A 23,977-nucleotide genomic window follows, 5' to 3' on the forward strand; every position below is an offset into this window, starting at 1 on the left:
GTGCTGCAGGTTAAGGAATGGAATTGTAACAGTAAGTTACGTATTGGAAATTACTTTGTAAAAACTAAAGTTCAGTAAAAACTGAATAGCTGCTTTCTATAGTCCCATGTAATCCTACACTTTAAGCCCCTGTGTACATTGGTTGATACAGGGGCGGTGTGAACTTGTTTCAAGTCTTAGCAGGGAGCAGAAAAAAAAAGAAGCTTGAATGAATTACAGGAGAAAGTGTGTGTGTGTGGGGGGGGGGGGAGGGCTATCCTGACCATAAATCACCCCGGAGTTTAGGGGGGATTTTTTTTTTGGGCCACGCTATATAGAACCTGCGCAAGGTTTACTGCCCACATCCTGAAAGCCAACATGGCAGACCACAGCCTCATTGTGGTTTTCATTTCTTTTCTTTTTTTTACCCGCCCACTTCCGCCTCTCACAGCCTTTCCCTTAGTACAAGCCAATATTTCTTTTGACTAAGTGAACAAAAGATAAATTGAGTGTGAGACGTTAATTATTTTATGAAATTAAAAATATTTTCATAAACAGATGTCTTTCGTCAGTCAAGGGCCGCCTTGTTAGCGCTGCATTACAAGCACCTATCTGTCGACTTAAGTATCGAACCATCTGTCTCACACGATCTAACCATCTATCTCACACGATCTAACCATCTATCTCACACGATCTAACCATCTATCTCACACGATCTAACCATCTACCTCACACGATCTAACCATCTACCTCACACAATCTAACCATCTACCTCACACAATCTAACCATCTACCTCACACAATCTAACCATCTATCTCATACGATCTAACCATCTACCTCACACAATCTAACCATCTACCTCACACAATCTAACCAGCTACCTCACACAATCTTACCATCTATCTCATACGATCTAACCATCTACCTCACACAATCTAACCATCTACCTCACACAATCTAACCATCTACCTCACACAATCTAACCATCTACCTCACACGATCTAACCATCTACCTAACACGATCTAACCATCTATCTCACACAATCTAACCATCTATCTCATACGATCTAACCATCTACCTCACACGATCTAACCATCTATCTCACACAATCTAACCATCTATCTCATACGATCTAACCATCTACCTCACACAATCTAACCATCTACCTCACACAATCTAACCAGCTACCTCACACAATCTTACCATCTATCTCATACGATCTAACCATCTACCTCACACAATCTAACCATCTACCTCACACAATCTAACCATCTATCTCATACGATCTAACCATCTACCTCACACGATCTAACCATCTACCTCACACGATCTAACCATCTATCTCATACGATCTAACCATCTATCTCACACAATCTAACCATCTATCTCATACGATCTAACCATCTACCTCACACAATCTAACCATCTACCTCACACAATCTAACCAGCTACCTCACACAATCTTACCATCTATCTCATACGATCTAACCATCTACCTCACACAATCTAACCATCTACCTCACACAATCTAACCATCTACCTCACACAATCTAACCATCTACCTCACACGATCTAACCATCTACCTCACACAATCTAACCATCTACCTCACACGATCTAACCATCTATCTCATACGATCTAACCATCTACCTCACACGATCTAACCATCTACCTCACACGATCTAACCATCTACCTCACACGATCTAACCATCTACCTCACACGATCTAACCATCTACCTCACACAATCTAACCATCTATCTCATACGATCTAACCATTTACCGCACACAATCTAACTATCTATCCCAGACAACGATGTGTCTGCATAAACAAGTGTCTTGAAGTCATTGTTTGTTTGTTTTCCTTAGTATTATATTGATATCTATGTTCTTGATCCTTATTACACATTTTCAGATCCAATGAGAAAAACAAAATGGATGACTACTTATTGTACATTTAAATGTTGATTTGCTGCCATGACAGAGTTCAATCTAAAACTCAATGCTTATCATCAAGATGATTCCAATCAAGTCTTAGAGACTATCCACGGAGAAACTTTACTCCCCGTTCACCTGCCCCCTCCCTCTTTCTTGCCTCCTTCCCGTTCAAACCCCCTTCGCTCCTTAAAGTCTATGTGTAACCCATCATTTTGTGCGTATCCTAGTGGCTGAGTTAGCAAAGACAATGGCGACATAATTATTAAGTAGGAGTGTACATTACTATTTTGTCTGTTTGATTGTTTAATATAACTTTACTAAGTCTGGATTAGTCAGGCTGTTGTTTGTTTACTTACCTGTTGCATGTTTCCAGTTGCTACTCGATTCTCTTCAACGCACTCACCACTTCCCCCCAACCCATTTTCACCAACCATGTCATTTTTATTTTTGAGTAGGTTAGACGTTTGGCGCCTAATGTGCAGACGGCTACATTTTAGCAGATCTTAGAATTCCCTCCCTTTAAAAAAAAAAAGAGTCGAGAGTGAAGATATATGTATTTTATGAGTAGGGCGCCTCCAGGGTTGGAAAGAGAGAAAGGGGATAGGGCGTGGAAGTAGATTAAGTGAAAGTGGCAAAAAGACAGGGAGGAATTAACGGTTGAATGGGCGGGAGGGAGGTAATATAGTGAGTGAGTATTCAGAGTTGAGGAAGGTAATATAGTGAGTGAGTATTCAGAGTTGAGGAAGGTAATGTAGTGAGTGAGTATTCAGAGTTGAGGAAGGTAATATAGTGAGTGAGTATTCAGAGTTGAGGGAGGTAATATAGTGAGTGAGTATTCAGAGTTGAGGGAGGTAATATAGTGAGTGAGTATTCAGAGTTGAGGAAGGTAATATAGTGAGTGAGTATTCAGAGTTGAGGGAGGTAATATAGTGGGTGAGTATTCAGAGTTGAGGGAGGTAATATAGTGGGTGAGTATTCAGAGTTGAGGGAGGTAATGTAGTGAGTGAGTATTCAGAGTTGAGGGAGGTAATATAGTGAGTGAGTATTCAGAGTTGAGGGAGGTAATGTAGTGAGTGAGTATTCAGAGTTGAGGGAGGTAATGTAGTGAGTGAGTATTCAGAGTTGAGGGAGGTAATATAGTGAGTGAGTATTCAGAGTTGAGGGTGGTAATATAGTGGGTGAGTATTCAGAGTTGAGGGAGGTAATGTAGTGAGTGAGTATTCAGAGTTGAGGGAGGTAATATAGTGAGTGAGTATTCAGAGTTGAGGGAGGTAATGTAGTGAGTGAGTATTCAGAGTTGAGGGAGGTAATATAGTGAGTGAGTATTCAGAGTTGAGGGAGGTAATATAGTGAGTGAGTATTCAGAGTTGAGGGAGGTAATGTAGTGAGTGAGTATTCAGAGTTGAGGGAGGTAATATAGTGAGTGAGTATTCAGAGTTGAGAGGTTTACGAAATCCAAAACCAAAAAAAAAAAAAAAACTAAACGCCACCCGGTTGACGTACACAAATTTATTCATTAGAAAAAAAAATTCATTAGTAAATTGTAGTACAACGTTATAATTTGTCCGTTTTTAAAGATTATTGTGGTCTTCTTTTCTTTTTTTTTATGAGACTTACGCCTTTTCAGGTTTATATCAGACTTATAGTATCACTCACGTGATTTATACGAGACTTATAATCTCACTCACGTGATTTATACGAGACTTATAGTCTTAGTCACGTGATTTACACAAGACTTATAGTCTCACGTGATTTACACGAGACTTAACCCTTACGAGATTTTTAAAGAGAAGCACGTAGGACTCTTTCTTCCACCCGATTTGGATATTCAAACAGACGAAATCTAAAGAAAATCCCTAAAAATAAATTGAAAATAAATTTAAAGAGGAATTGAAAACAAATACACAATGCCGCGGAAAATTCTCTCATTTTCAAAGAGAAAATGAAAACATAATCAACAATTACGAAGAAAGTCTCTCTCTTTCTCCCTCTCTTGCTCGATCACTCTTCTTCCTCTCTTTTTCTCTCACTTTCTCTGCCTTACCCTCTCTCTTTCACCCTCACCTTTTCACGTTGCAGGTATGACAGGTGTTACTGTTAATGTTACCGTAAGGGTCAAATGCCAGTATAAACAAAAACAAAAGTAACAATACAAGAAGAGAACAACCTTGTTTGACAGTGACACTATTCGAAATGGAATTCTTCTGTTTACTTAACTCTGCATGACGTCAGCGTCGCACTTTCAAACTGTTTAGACCTATCGGCTCATCACGCAGGATCCAGCCTCGTTTCTAAACACTCTCCTTCAAGGGAGATCCAAAATATGTTTCGTCTGTCTGCATCACAGTTTACTAGCACACCTTTAAAACAAAAAAAACCCACATCCTCCGTCCATTACTGAGAGACAAAGTGGTAACTCCAAACGGTCTACATACGGCAGTTAAGTCTTGGCACTTTCATTGCCCTCTGTATGGGGCTCGTTAGCCCAAAGATACTCTTCCCCGAGTCTGACTCGCTCATCGCGCACACGCTGAAGAACAAAAAATATCTCGGGGCCATAAAACGAAGTTAATGCCCGCCTTGCAGTGGCCATTACCCTGGAGCAGTGCAAAGGTAGACTGGAGCTCCCCCGAAATGTTCGCAAACAATATCTAGAATACTAGGAAAAAGGACTGGAAGCGGGGGCAGGGGTTTTAGGCACGCCTCTGTCGAGTGATTAGTAAGTACCACATGAGAAGGTAGTAAAGATTTCTTTCATTTCTCTCGTCTGCTTCTATCAGATCCGAAGATTCCTTTCTCCCCTCCCCCCATCACTCAAATCTTTCCTGGTCGCCCGCACGTAGTAGAAATAAGAGCTACACTATAAAGTCTGTGTCAACAAGTAAGACCTGCACTGTCTTTCTAGTAGTCGTTCTACCAATCTAGCTATTTCATTAGTTACTCAAGAACCACTAAACTAGCGACATTTCACACTGACTGACTGACTGATTGACGGACTGACTGACAGAGAAAGAAACTGTTCTTTACCGTAGTAGCGTCAAATGAGAAAGATTTGTGTAAAAAAAAAATTGGGGTGGGGGGGGGGTATTTCAAACTCATGATCCTAGCCTAACCTATTAGCCCGGCAGAAAACTAAATAGTTTCAATAATTAGGTTTGTCTTCGAGTCCGTAGATATGTCATTGGTTTTCCTGGCTGATTCAGTCAGCCCTTAACAGGCTCTCATGGTACTAGAAGGGCATTTTTTACCTTCCCTATTCTGAATCCTGAGCCAATACAAAACCCTAAGTCAGAATTTATATTAGGAAACTTTTTAACAAATAGGGTAAACCCGTTTTCACATTGTTTTATAGAAATATGTCGGGTAAACGGGTAAAACCATATTCACACTGTGCTTACATTTTCGTGGCTGAATACAAATTTGTTGACAGATCTAAATCCAATCTGCGTACTTACTAGCATCAAAGCCAAGACCCGCAGGCCGCGGGTCATATCTGGCAATAATTTATAAGATAATAGTTGATGTCAGTAATGAATAAAATATGCTAAAATCGTGCAATACTCAGACCTAGGTTGCTAGAATGATCACCCGTAGTATCAGTTTGTATTTTAACCCAAATTATTATTTTTTTAAATTTTTTTTTTAGTTTTAATAAATTTTACGAGTAAATTTTTAGACTCTCCCTGAACTTGTCTCGCCCCAATGCCAGCCTTCATCAGCGACATTAGTCGTTCCTGACAGACTCTGTGGCTGGCAGTACACGTCTGGCTGGACCCCCATTACCTGTATAACACTTGGCAGTTATTGGCCCCGCAAGTGCCTTGAACGCGAAAGAAAGAGAGAAAGAGACAGACAGCGAGAGAGAGGGAGAGAGAGAGAGAGAGAGAGAGAGGGATGTGTGTTGTCCTGAAGAAGGTACCACAGTTTACGTTGCTTTTTTCAGACGCGTTAAAAATGTCACAGTGGCAATTATGCGTGCTCTTTTTTTTAATGGCTCCAATGATATGGCTAGCCACAAAGTTTGGCCCCTTCATTTGATATTTGAACACACTCACACACATAGGCCACACATCCACAGCCACACATACAAACAAACGTAGAAACTTAAAAATCAACAACGTTGGAATGTTATTTATTTGTAGTTTGTAGCCTGCAGTCTTATAAGAAGCCTGTTGTCTTATAAGTAGCATACAATCTTATAAGTAGCCTGTTGTCTTATAAGTAGCATACAATCTTATAAGTAGCCTGTTGTCTTATAAGTAGCATACAATCTTATAAGTAGCCTATTCTCTTCTAAGTCGTAAGAATTCTCTATTTTAAGAAGCCATTTGTATAATTAGTAGCCGACTGCCTTAAATTACAAAATATTTAGAAAAGATAGCCAACGCCCTTTCTTTCTGCCGCCCCCCCCCCCCCAAACATATATCTACTTCTTGACTTGCCTACTTGTGGCCTGTCACACAGCGATAACACTTCATAGGAAAACTAAAACGTATTCAAGCCCATCACACGCCGTCAGGATTATCACACTATAGGATAAGTAAGGTGATAACTTAAAATGTTATTTTCTCACAGCCTTATCGTATTCCTCCGCCCCTTCGTCCTCCACTCTTCATCTCGCCTTCCCTCCTGTAATGTTCTTCAGTTCAACTCACGATTCTCATTTTAACTTTATTTAAAAAAAAAAAAGAGGTTCCCCTTCTTTTGAAAATATCTCTTAGGTCAAACTTAAATAATGAAAAAAAAAAAGGGGGGAGGGGAATTTAGAAGAGAGTTAGCGCAAGGAGAGGAAATGGAAATGGGGACATGGGGGTGAGAGGGCGCCACTGTTAATGATCTTCTCCCGCTTTCATTTACTTTGTCAATTGGAATTGATTCCGCGACGCGTTCGTCATCCCACGGCTGTCTGCTTTTTTCTCGCTACTCGTACGTCGCCCCCCCCCCCCCATTGCGATACTTATCACTGTTTCCCCATTTCGCCCCCAGAAATTACTGCTCACAATTGTCAGTGGCTCGGCAGAACTCCCCACCCCCAACCCAGAGGTGTGCGCCAATTTCCTATCAGCCACACCACTGGACGAAAAAAAAAAAGATCTTGGTTCTCCCGAGATGGCTCTAAAAGAAAACAAAAAGATCTTGGTTCTCCCGAGATGGCTCAAAAAGAAAAAAAAATATCTTGGTTCTCCTGAGATGGCTCCAAAACAAACAAAAAGATCTTGGTTCTCCCGAGATGGCTCCAAAAGAAACAAAAAAGGAAGACTTTTTTTTTTTGTTTTGATTCGTCTCTATAGCGCGTGAGGTCAACCGGAAGCTAATAATTTAAAAATTGAAATAGAGGCGGAAGTAATGCGATATTAAGACAAAGTGGTTTACATGGTAATGGTCAAACATTTACGTTCCTGGAAACTAGACAACAAGCAGACTAACTAATGAATCAGGTCAAACTGAACCACATTGTCTAGGGTGTGCATGGAGAATGTCAGGCCTGATATGGGTTGGGGTTTTATAGAGAACTTTATTTAGCTTGGAAACGGAATAGGCGGCCACTGTAAAAAACAGAAAATATCCTATCCTAATGAAACAATCACTGTAATTAATCAGCATACATTTGTTCGCTAGTGTTGGAATCATCTGTTGCTCTTTCTCGCTTCTATTTAAAACTAGGTTGGGAATTGAATACGAAAGATAATAAGGGGGGAAAAAAAGGAATGAAGAAGAAGAGGTAGAGAGAGAGGAAGGGAGAGAGAGAAAGCTGGACACGTCTGAAGCCCCATCAGATAGTCCCGGCTGTCAGTCTCTCTTCCAGGATTAGAACTAAGATTGATGACCCTCGTGCGAGCTCCAGGCGTCCACTCCTTACATTCAAGCACGGACTAGCGGCGGCAGAACGACAAACTGAGACTATAACGGACACGGGAAGGGAGGAGGAGGAGGGAGGAGATATAAGAGAGTGTGAAGAGGATAGAAAGAGAAAACAAGCCGAGCTTAGAGGATGAAAAATAACACTATCCAAACTAATGAACGCGCGACAAGTGATATTAAAAAGGGGAGAGAAAAGTATAAAATTTAAAAAATAATAATAATAAAACAAACTCTGGGTTATCGTTCTTGACAGGAAGAAGATTTAGTACAACAATAAACTGGAAAAGGGAATAGCTGCTGGGCGGTAACCGTGTTGAGTTAATCCCCCCCCCCCCCTTAGTCTCAGTCTTTCCTAGGTCTTTCAAGCCAGCTACGATGTGTATCTCTCAAGCCAACATTGTACTTGGAGAACTCAGAAACCACTGGTCATTTATTAGAACTACAGTGGTCATTTCACTAGTTGTATATGGACACTACTTCAAGTCCAGCATCTTTTCGGGAAACGTTTCTTTTTACAACTACCTATAGAACAATAAATCGAGATCTAAGAGTCGAGTTCTTGTCCCAACAGTTTCAATGCAGGCTAGATCAGATTGACTTGTCTGTGTGGTCAAAGCTAAGACTAGTGTGTCGTGTTTCAACCAGTGTGTCGTATGGACAGTATTTAAGCCATTGTGTCATTTGGTCATCGACTAAACCATTGAGTCTTTTGGCCAACATTTAAACCAGTGTGTCGCTAATGTTTCGCTTATTCACCAATGTGCTGTGTATACGCTAATGTGTTGCGCAGCCAGATTTTCCTTTTATACACTATACTAGCCAGTTAAGAGTCAGAATAGAACATAACAGAGCAGTTTAGTCTTATAGATCATTCATTGAATAAGAAAATTCTGAAAATCTTTTGATTATGTCCGTCTGTCCGTCACTAGGTAACGTTTGACCATTTCATAAAATTTTAGAATACGTAGAGGAAATAGGATTAATCTAAAATAGTATAACCTTATTAAAATTGCAAAAAAGAAAATGGCTAAAGAAACAGATTTCGATGCTGTAGACCCAGACATGACAAAAAAAAATATCAGAAGTGAGAAACAGGTCAGTGTATTGAGTTTTGAGAGCATTAGTCACGGCAGATCTTTTCTGAAACCCACGGACTCCCGGAAATGGAACTGAACTTGTCTCGTCCAATCAACGGCTTGCGATTTGACATATTGGATGCATCCATGCGAGTCGTCTCGGTTTCGTAGTCTGTCTCGAGATTCCGCGAGAGTGTGTGCGTGCCTAGGAATGAGTTGGCTTGTTGTATCCCTTTCCCCCCTCCTTTCTGTTCTAAGTTTTCCAATTTCTTCCTTTATTAAGATTTCTGTTCATTTTTTTTCCTTCTGCTGTCTACAAATAATTAAAAAAAAGAAACATAAAAAAACTAGAAGATAAGTCTTAAGACAATTATTTAGAAGGAAAATTTGAACTAAAGAAGTAGACAAAATCTGTTCCGCGGGCCACACACATTGAACTATCTCTATGAAGGATTTATTATTACGAAGTATTGTCCGTCGCTTTAGTAAGTCCACAAACGACATGCCAGGCAAGATTCTTTATTATGGCAATGAACTCTTGGATGATGTGGCCATACCACGGCTCTTCACACCAATGTAGAGGTTCTCAAACTTAGTCGGTACCAAACTATAGAGACTAAATAGACGCAGGTTAGGGCTGTCAATATTTCTGAAGACTAGGTTACACCACTTTCTACTCGAAGTCTGATTTGCAAGTACTAACGGAGACGTGAGAATTTCATTTAACGGTTAAAAATAAATCAATTAATAGACGTTACTCTTGCAACACATTAATATCTCAACAGACCAACACATCAACAGACCAACACATCCACAGACCAATACGTCAACAGACCAACACATCATCACACCAACACATCAACAAACCAACACATCAACAAACCAACACATCACTACATCAAGATAAACAAATTAAAAAAAAACGAACTAAATTCTATCCCGAGACACCAAGAAACAAGAGTGTCACTTGAGATTCCATCCATTACAAATATCATTTTATTTCTAAACCTCGGATACGTTTACAAAGACATGCGCTTTGAATGTACTCTTGTTCAGTTTCCACCCGCCTTCTCAGAGACAAAACAAATAACAAGCTAATAGTCCATAATAAAGCACGCAGCTTAGGGTGGTGGAGATATCATTGATCAAATCAAACTCGTCAAAATGCTAACCTTAAAACCGGCCTTGGTGTTAATGACGTAATTATCATGTATTATATTTCACATCCTTGTTTCCCCCCCCTCCTCCTGCTCCACACACACACACACACACACACACTCTTAGTTTCACCATAGATCCGTTTTCCCCATTATCTATTCATCCTTAATATAAGACAAGACAGAATAGAGAGGGTGGGTGCATTGAGCTAAAGGGGTACATTGAGCTAAAGGGGTACATTGAGCTAAAGGGGTACATTGAAAGAAAAAAAAAGTTTGAGCTAGAAGACTACACTATTTCCTATTTATATTCTTTATCTTCATTTTAATTAACTGCGCGGAAACCAGATCCAACGGGTTTGGGGAAAAAAACAATTTAAAAGCTTTTTTTTTTTTAAAGAAAGAAACTGGGTATGTAGCAAACAGGAATCCGAGCCGCCCTGAGATTAATGCTGACTAGCTTCCCTTAATGTGTTTTTTTTTCTTAGGGGGGGGGGGTGGAGTAGAAAAAAGTACACTTACATTCCGTAGACCCCACCCCTTCCCTTTCTTTATCGTACCCCCTCTTCCTTTGGGGTTCTGTATCTCCTCTGTACAAAATAAAAACAAAAGCAATAGACGTAACTCTTGCCAGGATTAGGTAAAGGGGGAGAGCATCTATTCTGGCAGAGAGTTTAGATTGCAGAGATAGATACTTACTCCTCTTTCAGTCTTCTCCCTTTGTTATCCACGCGATTGTGGACTAGAGAATAGAAGAGGCAACACTAGATAAAATAAGGAAAAATTATGTCCAAAACATTTCTTGGTTACTGGGACAACATGACATTACTAGCGGTCTGTATCAATACGATCCATGCCACCGTTACACCATGGAGTTGTGCAGCTTTCATTTTGCGAGCTCCATTGCAGCCAGGCCGAGATAAGGATCATGCTGTCCTTCAATAACATGGCATTGGCCTGGTCATGTTATACCACATGAAAGGTGTGTCCATATCTCGTAAACTACTTGTTCCCCTCAACTAAAATCATGGGGACTTCTTCATGACAGAGCAATCATTTAACAAAACATTGGCAGAAAAACAAAACTAAACTACTTAAGTTTAAACAAAGCAAAATCAAACCAATAATCCTTATAAAACTGTCTGAGATGGCGCGTATACATTTTTGGTAAGAGAACGCGATTTTCGAGAGTTATTTCCCGTGCATCCATTCAATTCTTGGGCGATGATTCTAGCTCTCTGTTTAGTATGGAGTTGATGATCAAATCTAATCCATGTGTAGAAACTTGGTCTAGTCACGGACCAGCGCTGAAATAGAAATGGTTTTGAAAAGTTCTTTGGCAGACGACTGCTCTGCTTGTAACGTGTCACAGTGGCAGTTAGTGAGGTAACTCGATACGATGTCGTCTGCTAACCGGCACACTGAAAATGCTGTGGTTAGCTGAAAGGTGGTGACACCGAGGAGACAGGATTTGTGGGATTTGGGTTGGCAGAAAGATGAGAAGCATAGGGCTCTGAGAGAACAGAAATGTAAAAAGCCCTATTCCAACCAATCTTATGTTTTATTTTCCGAACGTTTCGACCAGAACTACACACTGGTTGTTCCAAGTTCCCTTCTAAAAGTGTGTTGTTTTTTTTAATGTTCGCTGGAAAGCGATGTATTTATACTGAATGCTGAAAACTGTCATAATTACTCTTGTGGTAGCAAGGTACCAGTGGTTCCGGGTTCAAGAATATGGCAGTGGTCTCGGGTTGAAGAATATGGCAGTGGTCCCTCATTGTGTCAAAAAAATATAGTTCAAGTCATCATGTATCAATACATTAACAAACAAACAAACAACAAATTTCAATAAATGCATGTTTTTTGTGACGTATCTGGGGTGACGGGACCCCAAAGGAGTGTCCCAAAATTTTCTTTACATTAAATATTAATTCAATGCCATGTTGTATTTCTTCTCCTGTTGTTATAAATTAGTGACCATGTTGCATATATTCAACACATTAGGTACATTATCTCATGTCATGATGTCGAATCTCAAAATGTAGGGGCCCCTAAAGAGGACATGCCCCCGGGCCCCAAATTCTTACTACGCCAATGGGATGTTTAAAAAAATAGTGTGATGATACTCAATGCTTGTAGTTCTTAAAAGTGATAAACTACTTTTCAATGGTCACTGTGGGCCCCTATTAGTAATTAGCCAGGTGGCAATGAACCCCCTTCGCGCTATTGTTACTACGCCCCTGTTCTATTCAAAAATAAGGCAGCATTATTGGGTAGGCCTGTTTATGATGTACACGTGGATTAGTACCAGCGGCGTCACTGATTAGTACATAGTGGAGCTGACAACGAAAGCAGAAGAAGAAGAAAAGGACTACAACTTGATCCCAACACTCGAATCCCGAGAAAACCTTTTGTGTTCATTGCTTTCAGTTGTATTCTAAATGTTGACGCTATGACAATTCGTGGGCAAAGTTGAAACCTCAACCAACAATAAATATCACGTGATAATGTGTCTGCCCCTGTGCTAATGATTGTTTAGCTTCCGGTTTGATGTAAGTTTGTTTGCAGACAGAAAAACAAAACCAACACATTAGGTGTTCACATTCCCAGCCATTGAAATGTGTAGTTTCTTCATTTAGGCTCAGACCAGAACACACAAATAAACAAGAAAAACAAAAAAACAATTTAATTAGCTAACGGCGTGTTTCTCTATTAGTTCCTATCGTTAGCGTCAGGATGATTGCATTGAAGAGAAATAAAAAAAAAAAAAGCAAATTTCTGGCACCTTCTCTTCCCCCCCCCCCCCATGTCCTACTCTCCTCCCCAAACCCTTTTCCTGCAAAAAAAAAAACAACCCTTCTTTGATCACCGCGTGGTTGTCCTCGGTTAAAGAAGGGAGCCAATATGTCGTGGGACACTGTAATGAGACGAGGTTCCAATCAGACGGCTCCGTCTCGTCACAATCATCCAGGGATCTGATCTTTCCTAGACCCCTTGCCCATTGATCATGTTCTGGACGATAGTCTCACACTGACACACACACGCAAATATAAAAGAAGAAAAAAAAGGGGGGGGGGGGCTGGAGGTGGCCACACGACCAAAAAATATTCTCCCTTCCTTAGCTAATTTTGTCCTTTTCGTCGCTTTCTAGATTAAATTTTTGGTCTCTTCTCACCAGGGAGGAAGGAGGGGGGAAAAAGGGTGTGATTATTTTCCGTATTCACCGGCAGAATGGAGTCACGCTTTCAGGCTGATGCACCAACGACTTTTCTTTTATTCCAGAGAGCCTCCGCTCTTTCTCATTATCCTTCCCTTCCTCTTTGCCAACCGCATCGGCCGCCTCCCTGGAGATTCAGACCCTTTACTCCTTATAATTCCTCCAGTTTGCCATGCATTTTTTTTTTTTGGTTGTTTCCCTCATTCTCTGGTGCCAGGGCTCGCTCTGAGGACACAATTCATCACTTTGACTGTCCTTTCATTCAGACATAATAAACCCATTGCAGTCTTTAGTCGTTTGCAATCTACACCCCCCCCCCTTCCCGCTTGAGTCCCTTTTTCTTTTCCAACCGCCTGAACTATATCTTTCGCTATCATTTCCCTCCCCCCCCCCCCCCACAAAAAAAAAAAAAAACCAAGACATAACCCCAAAATTGTAACGAGTGGGACTCTCTCTCTCTCACTTGACTTTAATTAGATTAACATGCAATATTGTTGTAGACTAGAACCATTGACTAGAACCATTGACTAGAACCATTGTCTAGAACCATTGTAATTCAGAGTGTATAGTGAGTTTAGTGAACGACAATTAACTTAGTCAGAAGTTATAGAATAGCGGGTACATAGGACGGATCTAGTAGATACTATAGCAGGTACACAGGACGGATCTAGTAGATACTATAGCAGGTACATAGGACGGATCTAGTAGATACTATAGCGGGTACATAGGACGGATCTAGTAGATACTATAGCAGGTACATAGGACGGATCTAGTAGATACTATAGCAGGTACACAGGACGGATCTAGTAGATACTATAGCGGGTACATAGGACGGATCTAGTAGATACTATAGCAGGTACACAGGACGGATCTAGTAGATACTATAGCAGGTACACAGGACGGATCTAGTAGATACTATAGCGGGTACATAGGACGGATCTAGTAGATACTATAGCAGGTACATAGGACGGATCTAGTAGATACTATAGCAGGTACACAGGACGGATCTAGTAGATACTATAGCAGGTACACAGGACGGATCTAGTAGATACTATAGCAGGTACACAGGACGGATCTAGTAGATACTATAGCAGGTACACAGGACGGATCTAGTAGATACTATAGCAGGTACACAGGACGGATCTAGTAGATACTATAGCAGGTACATAGGACGGATCTAGTAGATACTATAGCAGGTACACAGGACGGATCTAGTAGATACTATAGCAGGTACATAGGACGGATCTAGTAGATACTATAGCAGGTACACAGGACGGATCTAGTAGATACTATAGCAGGTACACAGGACGGATCTAGTAGATACTATAGCAGGTACACAGGACGGATCTAGTAGATACTATAGCAGGTACACAGGACGGATCTAGTAGATACTATAGCAGGTACATAGGACGGATCTAGTAGATACTATAGCAGGTACATAGGACGGATCTAGTAGATACTATAGCAGGTACACAGGACGGATCTAGTAGATACTATAGCAGGTACATAGGACGGATCTAGTAGATACTATAGCAGGTACATAGGACGGATCTAGTAGATACTATAGCAGGTACATAGGACGGATCTAGTAGATACTATAGCAGGTACACAGGACGGATCTAGTAGATACTATAGCAGGTACACAGGACGGATCTAGTAGATACTATAGCAGGTACATAGGACGGATCTAGTAGATACTATAGCAGGTACATAGGACGGATCTAGTAGATACTATAGCAGGTACACAGGACGGATCTAGTAGATACTATAGCAGGTACACAGGACGGATCTAGTAGATACTATAGCAGGTACATAGGACGGATCTAGTAGATACTATAGCAGGTACACAGGACGGATCTAGTAGATACTATAGCAGGTACATAGGACGGATCTAGTAGATACTATAGCAGGTACATAGGACGGATCTAGTAGATACTATAGCAGGTACATAGGACGGATCTAGTAGATACTATAGCAGGTACATAGGACGGATCTAGTAGATACTATAGCAGGTACACAGGACGGATCTAGTAGATACTATAGCAGGTACACAGGACGGATCTAGTAGATACTATAGCAGGTACATAGGACGGATCTAGTAGATACTATAGCAGGTACATAGGACGGATCTAGTAGATACTATAGCAGGTACACAGGACGGATCTAGTAGATACTATAGCAGGTACATAGGACGGATCTAGTAGATACTATAGCAGGTACATAGGACGGATCTAGTAGATACTATAGCAGGTACATAGGACGGATCTAGTAGATACTATAGCAGGTACATAGGACGGATCTAGTAGATACTATAGCAGGTACATAGGACGGATCTAGTAGATACTATAGCAGGTACACAGGACGGATCTAGTAGATACTATAGCAGGTACACAGGACGGATCTAGTAGATACTATAGCAGGTACATAGGACGGATCTAGTAGATACTATAGCAGGTACACAGGACGGATCTAGTAGATACTATAGCAGGTACACAGGACGGATCTAGTAGATACTATAGCAGGTACATAGGACGGATCTAGTAGATACTATAGCAGGTACGCAGGACGGATCTAGTAGATACTATAGCAGGTACACAGGACGGATCTAGTAGATACTATAGCAGGTACACAGGACGGATCTAGTAGATACTATAGCAGGTACATAGGACGGATCTAGTAGATACTATAGCAGGTACGCAGGACGGATCTAGTAGATACTATAGCAGGTACATAGGACGGATCTAGTAGATACTATAGCAGGTACATAGGACGGATCTAGTAGATACTATAGCAGGTACACAGGACGGATCTAGTAGATACTATAGCAGGTACACAGGACGGATCTAGTAGATACTATAGCAGGTACATAGGACGGATCTAGTAGATACTATAGCAGGTACACAGGACGGATCTAGTAGATACTATAGCAGGTACATAGGACGGATCTAGTAGATACTATAGCAGGTACACAGGACGGATCTAGTAGATACTATAGCAGGTACATAGGACGGATCTAGTAGATACTATAGCAGGTACATAGGACGGATCTAGTAGATACTATAGCAGGTACATAGGACGGATCTAGTAGATACTATAGCAGGTACACAGGACGGATCTAGTAGATACTATAGCAGGTACATAGGACGGATCTAGTAGATACTATAGCAGGTACATAGGACGGATCTAGTAGATACTATAGCAGGTACATAGGACGGATCTAGTAGATACTATAGCAGGTACACAGGACGGATCTAGTAGATACTATAGCAGGTACATAGGACGGATCTAGTAAATACTATAGCAGGTACACAGGACGGATCTAGTAGATACTATAGCAGGTACACAGGACGGATCTAGTAGATACTATAGCAGGTACACAGGACGGATCTAGTAGATACTATAGCAGGTACACAGGACGGATCTAGTAGATATGAGAAAAGAGTCTTTGTAATCACAACAAATTTCCTTAAGGATCAATAAAGCAGTCTTAGTCTTAGAAGCGTGGTCGAGAGGTCAAGTGTGCTTGAATTTGACTTGGCTTGACTACCTAGAGGTTCGACACCCGACAAGGGTAGAGTTGTGTTTACTGAGCGCCTAAAGGCAGCACGGAAAACCAACTCCTAGATAACCCCCCCCCCCCCCCCCCCACTGGTCCACAAATGAGATTGGACCAAAAGCGCTCTGACCATGCTATAAGCATGAAAGTAGCGCTATATAAAAGCTATTATAATAATAATAATATAATTATTTGTTTTCGAGAAGAACGTAGTGACCATCCGCCACATCTATTTTCTGGGCCAACATTAGTTTCTTTCAGCTAGTAACTAACATTAGCTTATTTTATCTATTTCTGGACTATGAAGTTTTCTTGAGAGTTCTTTGTACGAATGTTTTATTGTATAAGCGTTGTTTAACACGAATATTTTTAAAATTCCTTTTCCTTCTTGTCAGATACGCCCCTGACTTTAAACAAACACTCAAACAATTCAAGCACACACACTTTTCTGTTCTTGTTATATATTCATTATCACAACTATTTTCACTAGTTCCTTCTTCCCTCCACTTTCAGGTTTATCAACGCTCGAAGGCGAATAGTGCAGCCCATGATTGACCAGTCCAACAGGGCCGGACCTGGGGCTCACGCAGCCTATAACCCGGACGCTGCCAGCATGGGCTACTTTGACAATCAGCACATGCAAATGGGCGCCCACAGCGACTACATCTTCAAAGATCGATGGGGTAATTCAATGTTACTTCTTCTTTTAAACAGAAATGGGTTCATTCGTGGGATTTGTACACCTTTACCTAGTCTGTGTTTTATGACACTATAATGCAGATAGCTGAGAGAAAGAGAGGGAAGAGAGGGGAGGTAAAGAAATGAAGAGGGAAGAGAACAATAGGAAGAGTGGGAGAAGAAACTGAGATAGAGAGAAAGAGAGAGTGAGGGTGAGAAAGAATTGGAATGTAAAGAACTAAAGATCTATTGTGTTTGTTGTGTTTGTCTGTCTTCAGTATATTAACAAAGTGTTTCTCTTTTTTGTGTCCAGCCCTTCAAGGTGGCCATGACCTCTACGACCCAATGAAAGCCGGCTACTCTCATCTGGACACTTCCCAAAGATACGACATGTTGGGCATGCAAGGGATGCACCGGTCCGACATGTACCCGCCCCCCGCCTCATCATACGCTCAGATGGCCCAGTTCTCGCCTCCCGTTCACTCGCAGGCCATGCTTATACCTGGCCATCCCCATCACATGATGATGGGCCACGGGAACCCGGGCATGGCCCACCATGGCATGGCCTCAGCACAAAGCCCGCCCCTGCACATGGAAGGGATGGGTGGTCACATACAAGATATTCACGCTGGATAATGAGGGTCTGCCTAGACCTTTGCAGACGATAGTAGACGCCATTTTGTTCCTGACTCATACTTTGAAACAAAACAAAAAAAAAAATTCGCCATTTTGATAACCAAAAATTATGAAATTATTTCTCCATGATGATACATTATATTCCTTTAGTGAATGAAGTTATTGTTTTTTCCCCCGCTCATTTCGTGATGCGAAGGCGGGCATTTGTTTATGAAATATTGTGTCTTCTGCTCAACCCAAATCTTCTGGAAGATGTTACGATGAAACGGCATTATGTAATACCTTCAAAGTCACGTCTGCCAACTACTCGGCCCCATTTGAATGGGTCTTTTTGAACCGCGTTTACCAGCGGAGGTATTAGGAGAGTGACACAGTCCATGAAGATTCAGCTTTATTTATATCTCATTAAAATCGAGATGATTTGTAGCTCTTCAGACGATTACTCTACTTTAAAACAGATTGAATTATCTACGTGATGGCGTCATCAAAATAAGGTTGCTTTTAGAATCTGGTTCTCGATATTGGTCCAGTTCGCTGTGTGGAAACAATCAGATAATTACATAAAGTGATTGAGTGTGTATGTCTTGAAGTCTCGTGTAACGATTCAGATTATTTCCCCCTATTCTAATGGTATAAGTACCATACAATGACGTTGAAGTGGAGAACAACCATCCACGGCAGAATGTGCTGGTCTCTTGACCCGGAAGAAGTAACCGCTGCCACCTAAGGAAAAATTACTCACTTTTTCATGTCAACTCCATGACCTCCCCTCACGCAGTCATTTATGGGTCATATTGTCCCATGTGTGATCTGAGTTGGTTTCTCTAGTGAAGATGGAAAGAAATTAACATTGCCCATTCGATGAATGGATGATTAATTGATTATCGATTATCTTGGATGTACTGACTAATGTTTAACATTATAATAGTTACTATAATTGCAAACATGAGACTATATTCATTGCTACTTCATATTGCCTGGCTACTCAAACAAAGATGAAAACTTTCTCACTTACAGAAAGTGTGATTTCTACAAAGTGACACCTCTAAGATGAAACACATTTCAAACTTTCGACACAATGTTTTGAACGTTGAAAATTTCATTAAAAAAAAAAGAAGCAAGTCATCTATTTCAAAAGCAAAGAGGAAGTCACGATTTCAAAACATTTGTTTTCCTTGGCTGAGTCTATTTATAGTTTGTAACTTGTTCAGAAAATGAGACTGAACACTTTAAGATATATTAGAATGCACATAATGGATGCGACCAATGGTTTAAAGACAGACAATATCTCACATTAGTTTTGTGATGTTGTCTCCGCCATTTAAAAGACTACATTCAGTTCTTTGAGTACTTGTGGCCGTGCGTTTTGTTCCTGGTTTTCAACTTAATGAATAATGTCTATGTTTAAAAGATGGCTCGAGTGTGTGTGCTCATTATTGACACTGAAAAGACACGCCTCCCAAAAAAAAAGAGAGTCATATAAAAGTATATTTTAAAAAAACACGAATTGGTTGATTATTCATGGAGTCAGCATGAGTATAGTCTTAAGTGGTAGGGACCTCATATGTGAATGACCCCTCGTTTTGTATATTATGTTTTTTAACGTATATAATTTGTTGACACCAAAAGACGAGAGATACAAAAAACTAGTCAAAAATGTATATTTTTTTTTATAGAAGATCTATGGATGATTTTGTTCTGTTAGATTAGGCACATTGTATCGGGGGTTACAGTTATCGTAATACGACTATAAGATCAAAGCTGAAATCAAGACAGATTTTAAAGAAATATTGGTCGCTTTTTAATTATTTTTTTTATCAATACTTTGAAATACAACTAATGCCTCAAAAAAAAAATATATATATAAACAATAAACAACATATTTCGGCTCTATCTAGAACTTTAAATGATCTGATACTATTTTATTTCAATGTATTTTTTGAAAAAGTAACATGTCTTAAATTCTAGCCAACAATAAGCTTTCTTAAGGACAATATTAGTTCTTTCATTGGTAAAATTATTACCTTTATTATTTAAGACATGATAATTTTGAGGAAAGTATTTACTTTTTATTAAATAACAAGAAAATATCAACAAAATAATGATGCCAACTTACTTTAAAACATCTAATTATTATACATTGTTTTAATTTTTTTTAAATTATACCAAAGAAGTCAATTATGTTCCACATTTGTTACTTTACTACAATAACTTTATATTATAGGCAGTTAAAAGTACACTTTTAATTAATAATTAATGAATAACAAATGAGTTAAAATAACAACATTAATAAACTAAAGCTAAATTTATTAATTTTTGCTGAAATTACATTAATGACCCATGTAGGCTACCATACACTTTTAGTGCATGTGTAAATTTTTTTTGTAAAGCTATTACTAAACGAAAAAATAAAATATACATAAAATGCATTCCAGACTTCTTGTTTCTCCAACTGATCAGGCTTAAAAATATATATTTATCAAACATTAATTATGAAACATGTGCGGCACTTCAAATGTGTCAGAAATTAACTTGACCAAAGAGTGTGCATGTACAAATGTTGACTTTTAAACTAGACCTATGTTTCAATGATTTCTTTGGTCCGACAATGATGTCAAAGTTATTGTAACATGAAAGTTAATATCTATAATTATATATCTATAATTAAATGGGAGTAGCTTGGTTACATATTATTGATATATGTAACTAAATTGTAAATTAAAATAGTAAAGGATTTTTAAAAATTGAAAAAAAAATTAGTTTATAAGGTTATCAGATTGTATGGCCTTTGACACAGCTCACTTTTCTACACATCTGAGCGAGTTTTGTCACTGTCAGACTGACTTTGGGGGTCAACCATCTTATCTAAAACAGGACTAGAAATATTTATTTTTAAATAGAGAAGAATATAAGCACGCTAGGCGGCCAGACAATGAGGAATTGTTGATCTTTTTTTAACGCTAAAGCTGCAGTGTATGTTTAGACCTTAGGTGTATCTTTATGCCATAGACCATAGGTGTATCTTTACACTATAGACCATAGGTGTATCTTTACGCTGTGTCTAGGCGCTTGCGTTGTTGGGATGAACCGAATGACTGGTCAGTGTTTCTGTCCTCCTGAGCTCAGTTACAATATATATCAACTCTATATTTAAATCGCTTGTGTATAGAAGGCTCAAGAGTCAATGTAAATTCAAACCGTCAAGATCTGACCCCGAATCTCTCACCCCCAGCCCCATCAAGATTTATCTGGCTCTCCTGAGCTCATAGTAGTATTCATTTTTTTCCCTGTAGACCCCCCCTCCCCACCTTTTTTATTAACATTCATTTTTTTTTTCAGTTTCCAATTTTTAAAAAATTATTTTGCTTTGCATTCGACTTCTATAAATATGTGTACATAGATTTATATGTATTACAATGAAGAAAAAAAACGTGTTATACTATAATTATATTAATTATTAATTATCATCATGATGACTTATAAATATGACTATAAAATACTTATGAAGGTACCAAAGATTATGTCATTATTCTATTCTCATTATGTATGTATATGCGTGATATACAGTCCGTTTAGCACCTTTCATGTTCATGTTTGGATTGTTTATATTGACTATTTTTAGCCCGTTTTCTTTTCGGTTTTGTTTTCTAATGCATGTATCGACAAGAAAAACAACAACATAAAAACAAAATTCTTCTTTGTTTTCATGATAACTTTCAGAAATATACATATATTTATATGGATGGCGTTAGACAGACACGCAACAAAAATACATTTGATTCTGTTGGTCATTATTTACTATTATCTGTATGTGCAAGCCAGGTTGTGTCAATGTGTCATTTCCAGATGTGTTTTGTTAATTATATTCAAGACGTTATATACTCCTACAGTCAAATCTCGTTCTGATGATTTTCACGAGGTAGAGATAGCTTCCCCCCCCCCTCCTATAACCAGAGCTTAAAATAAGCTATAGTTCGAATAATAGAGAGATAGAGCCCGAGTCTAGGCCCAAGTTTAGACTTAAACCTATTGAAGCATTTCGCTGGATATCTTAATGAAAGATATTTATTTACATAGTCATGACCTATTTTAAAACTGATATTACTAGCTATAGAATACATTTAGCTCTTCACACAATTAAGTACAGATTAACGAATCAAAACAAATTAATTATAATAGAAGAAGTTTTTTTAAGTCAACGACTGAAGTTACAGCCATTGTAAGATAGGGTTAAAAGTAAACACCCAAATGGCAACTCGTTGCCATTGAAACCTTTATATTACATCAAATTGTAGAATTTCAGTGATTCAGAATATTTTTTAACTTCAATATTTAATAGCAATTTAATATACCGGCTTGTAAAGTATCAAATATACAATTTACCAGCGTCCAAATTCCTGATTTGAATGTAACGAGCTTTGACTGTCCTTCTTGTTTTGTTAATTCAGTGTCGAAATCATACGTCAAAGTTTAATATGTGCAGATAGCGACCTATATGCTTGTTTCATTTTTTTTCTTTTCATATTTTTTTAAATTTCATTTGGTTGAGGTGCTAATGAATAAAATATATTTAAAAAAAAAACATTAAAAAATCTTTTTGTTCCTGATTTTATTCAATAAATGATGAAATTGAAATGAAAATTTAGATAATCTCTTCTCTAATGAAAATTTTTGTTTTGTATTTTTCCAAAATAAAAATGTATATAGATGAAGTGAATGATCTAGGCTACATAGTCTCCTGTTATAGTGAAAGCTATAGCCTGATTTATATGTTTTCAACTAATGTGAAGGTTAAAACAAAGGGGTGGGGGTAAAGTAGGTCTGTTACAAATGAAAGAATCAGGCTGGAATGGGTTAACTAGTTTAGCATTTTGAAGCCCTATTCTTGTAGTATTGTCTTTGAAAAGTTTCAGTACAAAAGTGAACACTTATCACTGATCGCAACCTAGCAGCAGTGTACATAGCTGTGTTTGTTTCTTTGTTTGTCATTGTTTGTATGCCAGGACAGAAGTTGTAACCAAAAATGTGAAATAAAATTGATAGGAAAAATGTTGTCAAAACCAAAAGGTTTGACGGTTGATTGTTTTATATTATGAAGCTATTATTATCATAATAATAATAATTATTATTATTATTGTTATTTCCAATGTTTTGACAAAATTTGATGAATGATGTATTGTCCACCAGTGTCATTCTTCTAATCATGACTTTTGATTGATTGTTTAAAAAAACCTTAGTGTTCTAATATTTGGGTGTATGGATTTTTTTTTTTTGTTTCATAATGAGTTCTAAAATTAAATCAACAATAAAAATACAAGAAACATGTTGACACGTGTTTAGTCTGTTTTTAATTTTTTTTTTTTTTTTTTAGAAAGCCATAATGTTGTAAAAGTTAGTTTTTTTGTTTTTTGGCAATCGATTGATGACATCTGCCAGATTTTTGAACGTTTCTGCTTTGCGTTGTTATTTCCCCTTATTTTTCTGTTTGGGTAAATGTTTGATTCCAGTCCAATAAAAGACATACTATTACATGGACACATCGCTTCACGTGTTTTGTCTCGTTTGTTTTCTCTCTTCTTTTTACACACTCTGTTACAGAGACCTACAAGTCAGAAGTAACACATACAAGTGTGTGTTTTTATTTTTTTAAAGACAGGTCCTTCTTTATACAGATGACCAACCTTTGGAAGAGAGATCATTTTTCTATTATTAACTAATGAAAAAATTAGGATTTATTATATATAACAAAAACAAAACAGGAATTAAAAAAAAAACAACTACTACATTCTAGAGAAATAGAGCTGTAAGATAAGCTTTTTTTTTTTCTAAAAAGGATCTAGATAATTTGCTTGTTTAACTACTTTAGGGAAATACCCG

General features: G+C 38.6%; 1 protein-coding gene across 8 annotated transcripts in view; it reads left to right on the forward strand.

The window, feature by feature from the left end:
- The window catches only part of LOC106056956 (homeobox protein Meis1-like), a 336,165-nt gene extending 312,530 nt beyond the window's left edge, over positions 1–23,635 (forward strand). For all 8 annotated transcript variants that reach the window (XM_056024290.1, XM_056024287.1, XM_056024293.1 and 5 more), the window contains 2 exons: positions 17,300–17,469; positions 17,778–23,635. In XM_056024290.1, coding sequence (XP_055880265.1) covers positions 17,300–17,469; positions 17,778–18,100 — 493 coding nt within the window. In that variant the 3' untranslated portion in view covers positions 18,101–23,635. The remainder of the gene's footprint in view (positions 1–17,299; positions 17,470–17,777) is intronic.
- Positions 23,636–23,977: the final 342 nt, after the last annotated feature.

This window comes from Biomphalaria glabrata, chromosome 3 (assembly GCF_947242115.1).
Source record: "Biomphalaria glabrata chromosome 3, xgBioGlab47.1, whole genome shotgun sequence".
NCBI classification, from domain to species: Eukaryota; Metazoa; Mollusca; class Gastropoda; family Planorbidae; genus Biomphalaria; species Biomphalaria glabrata.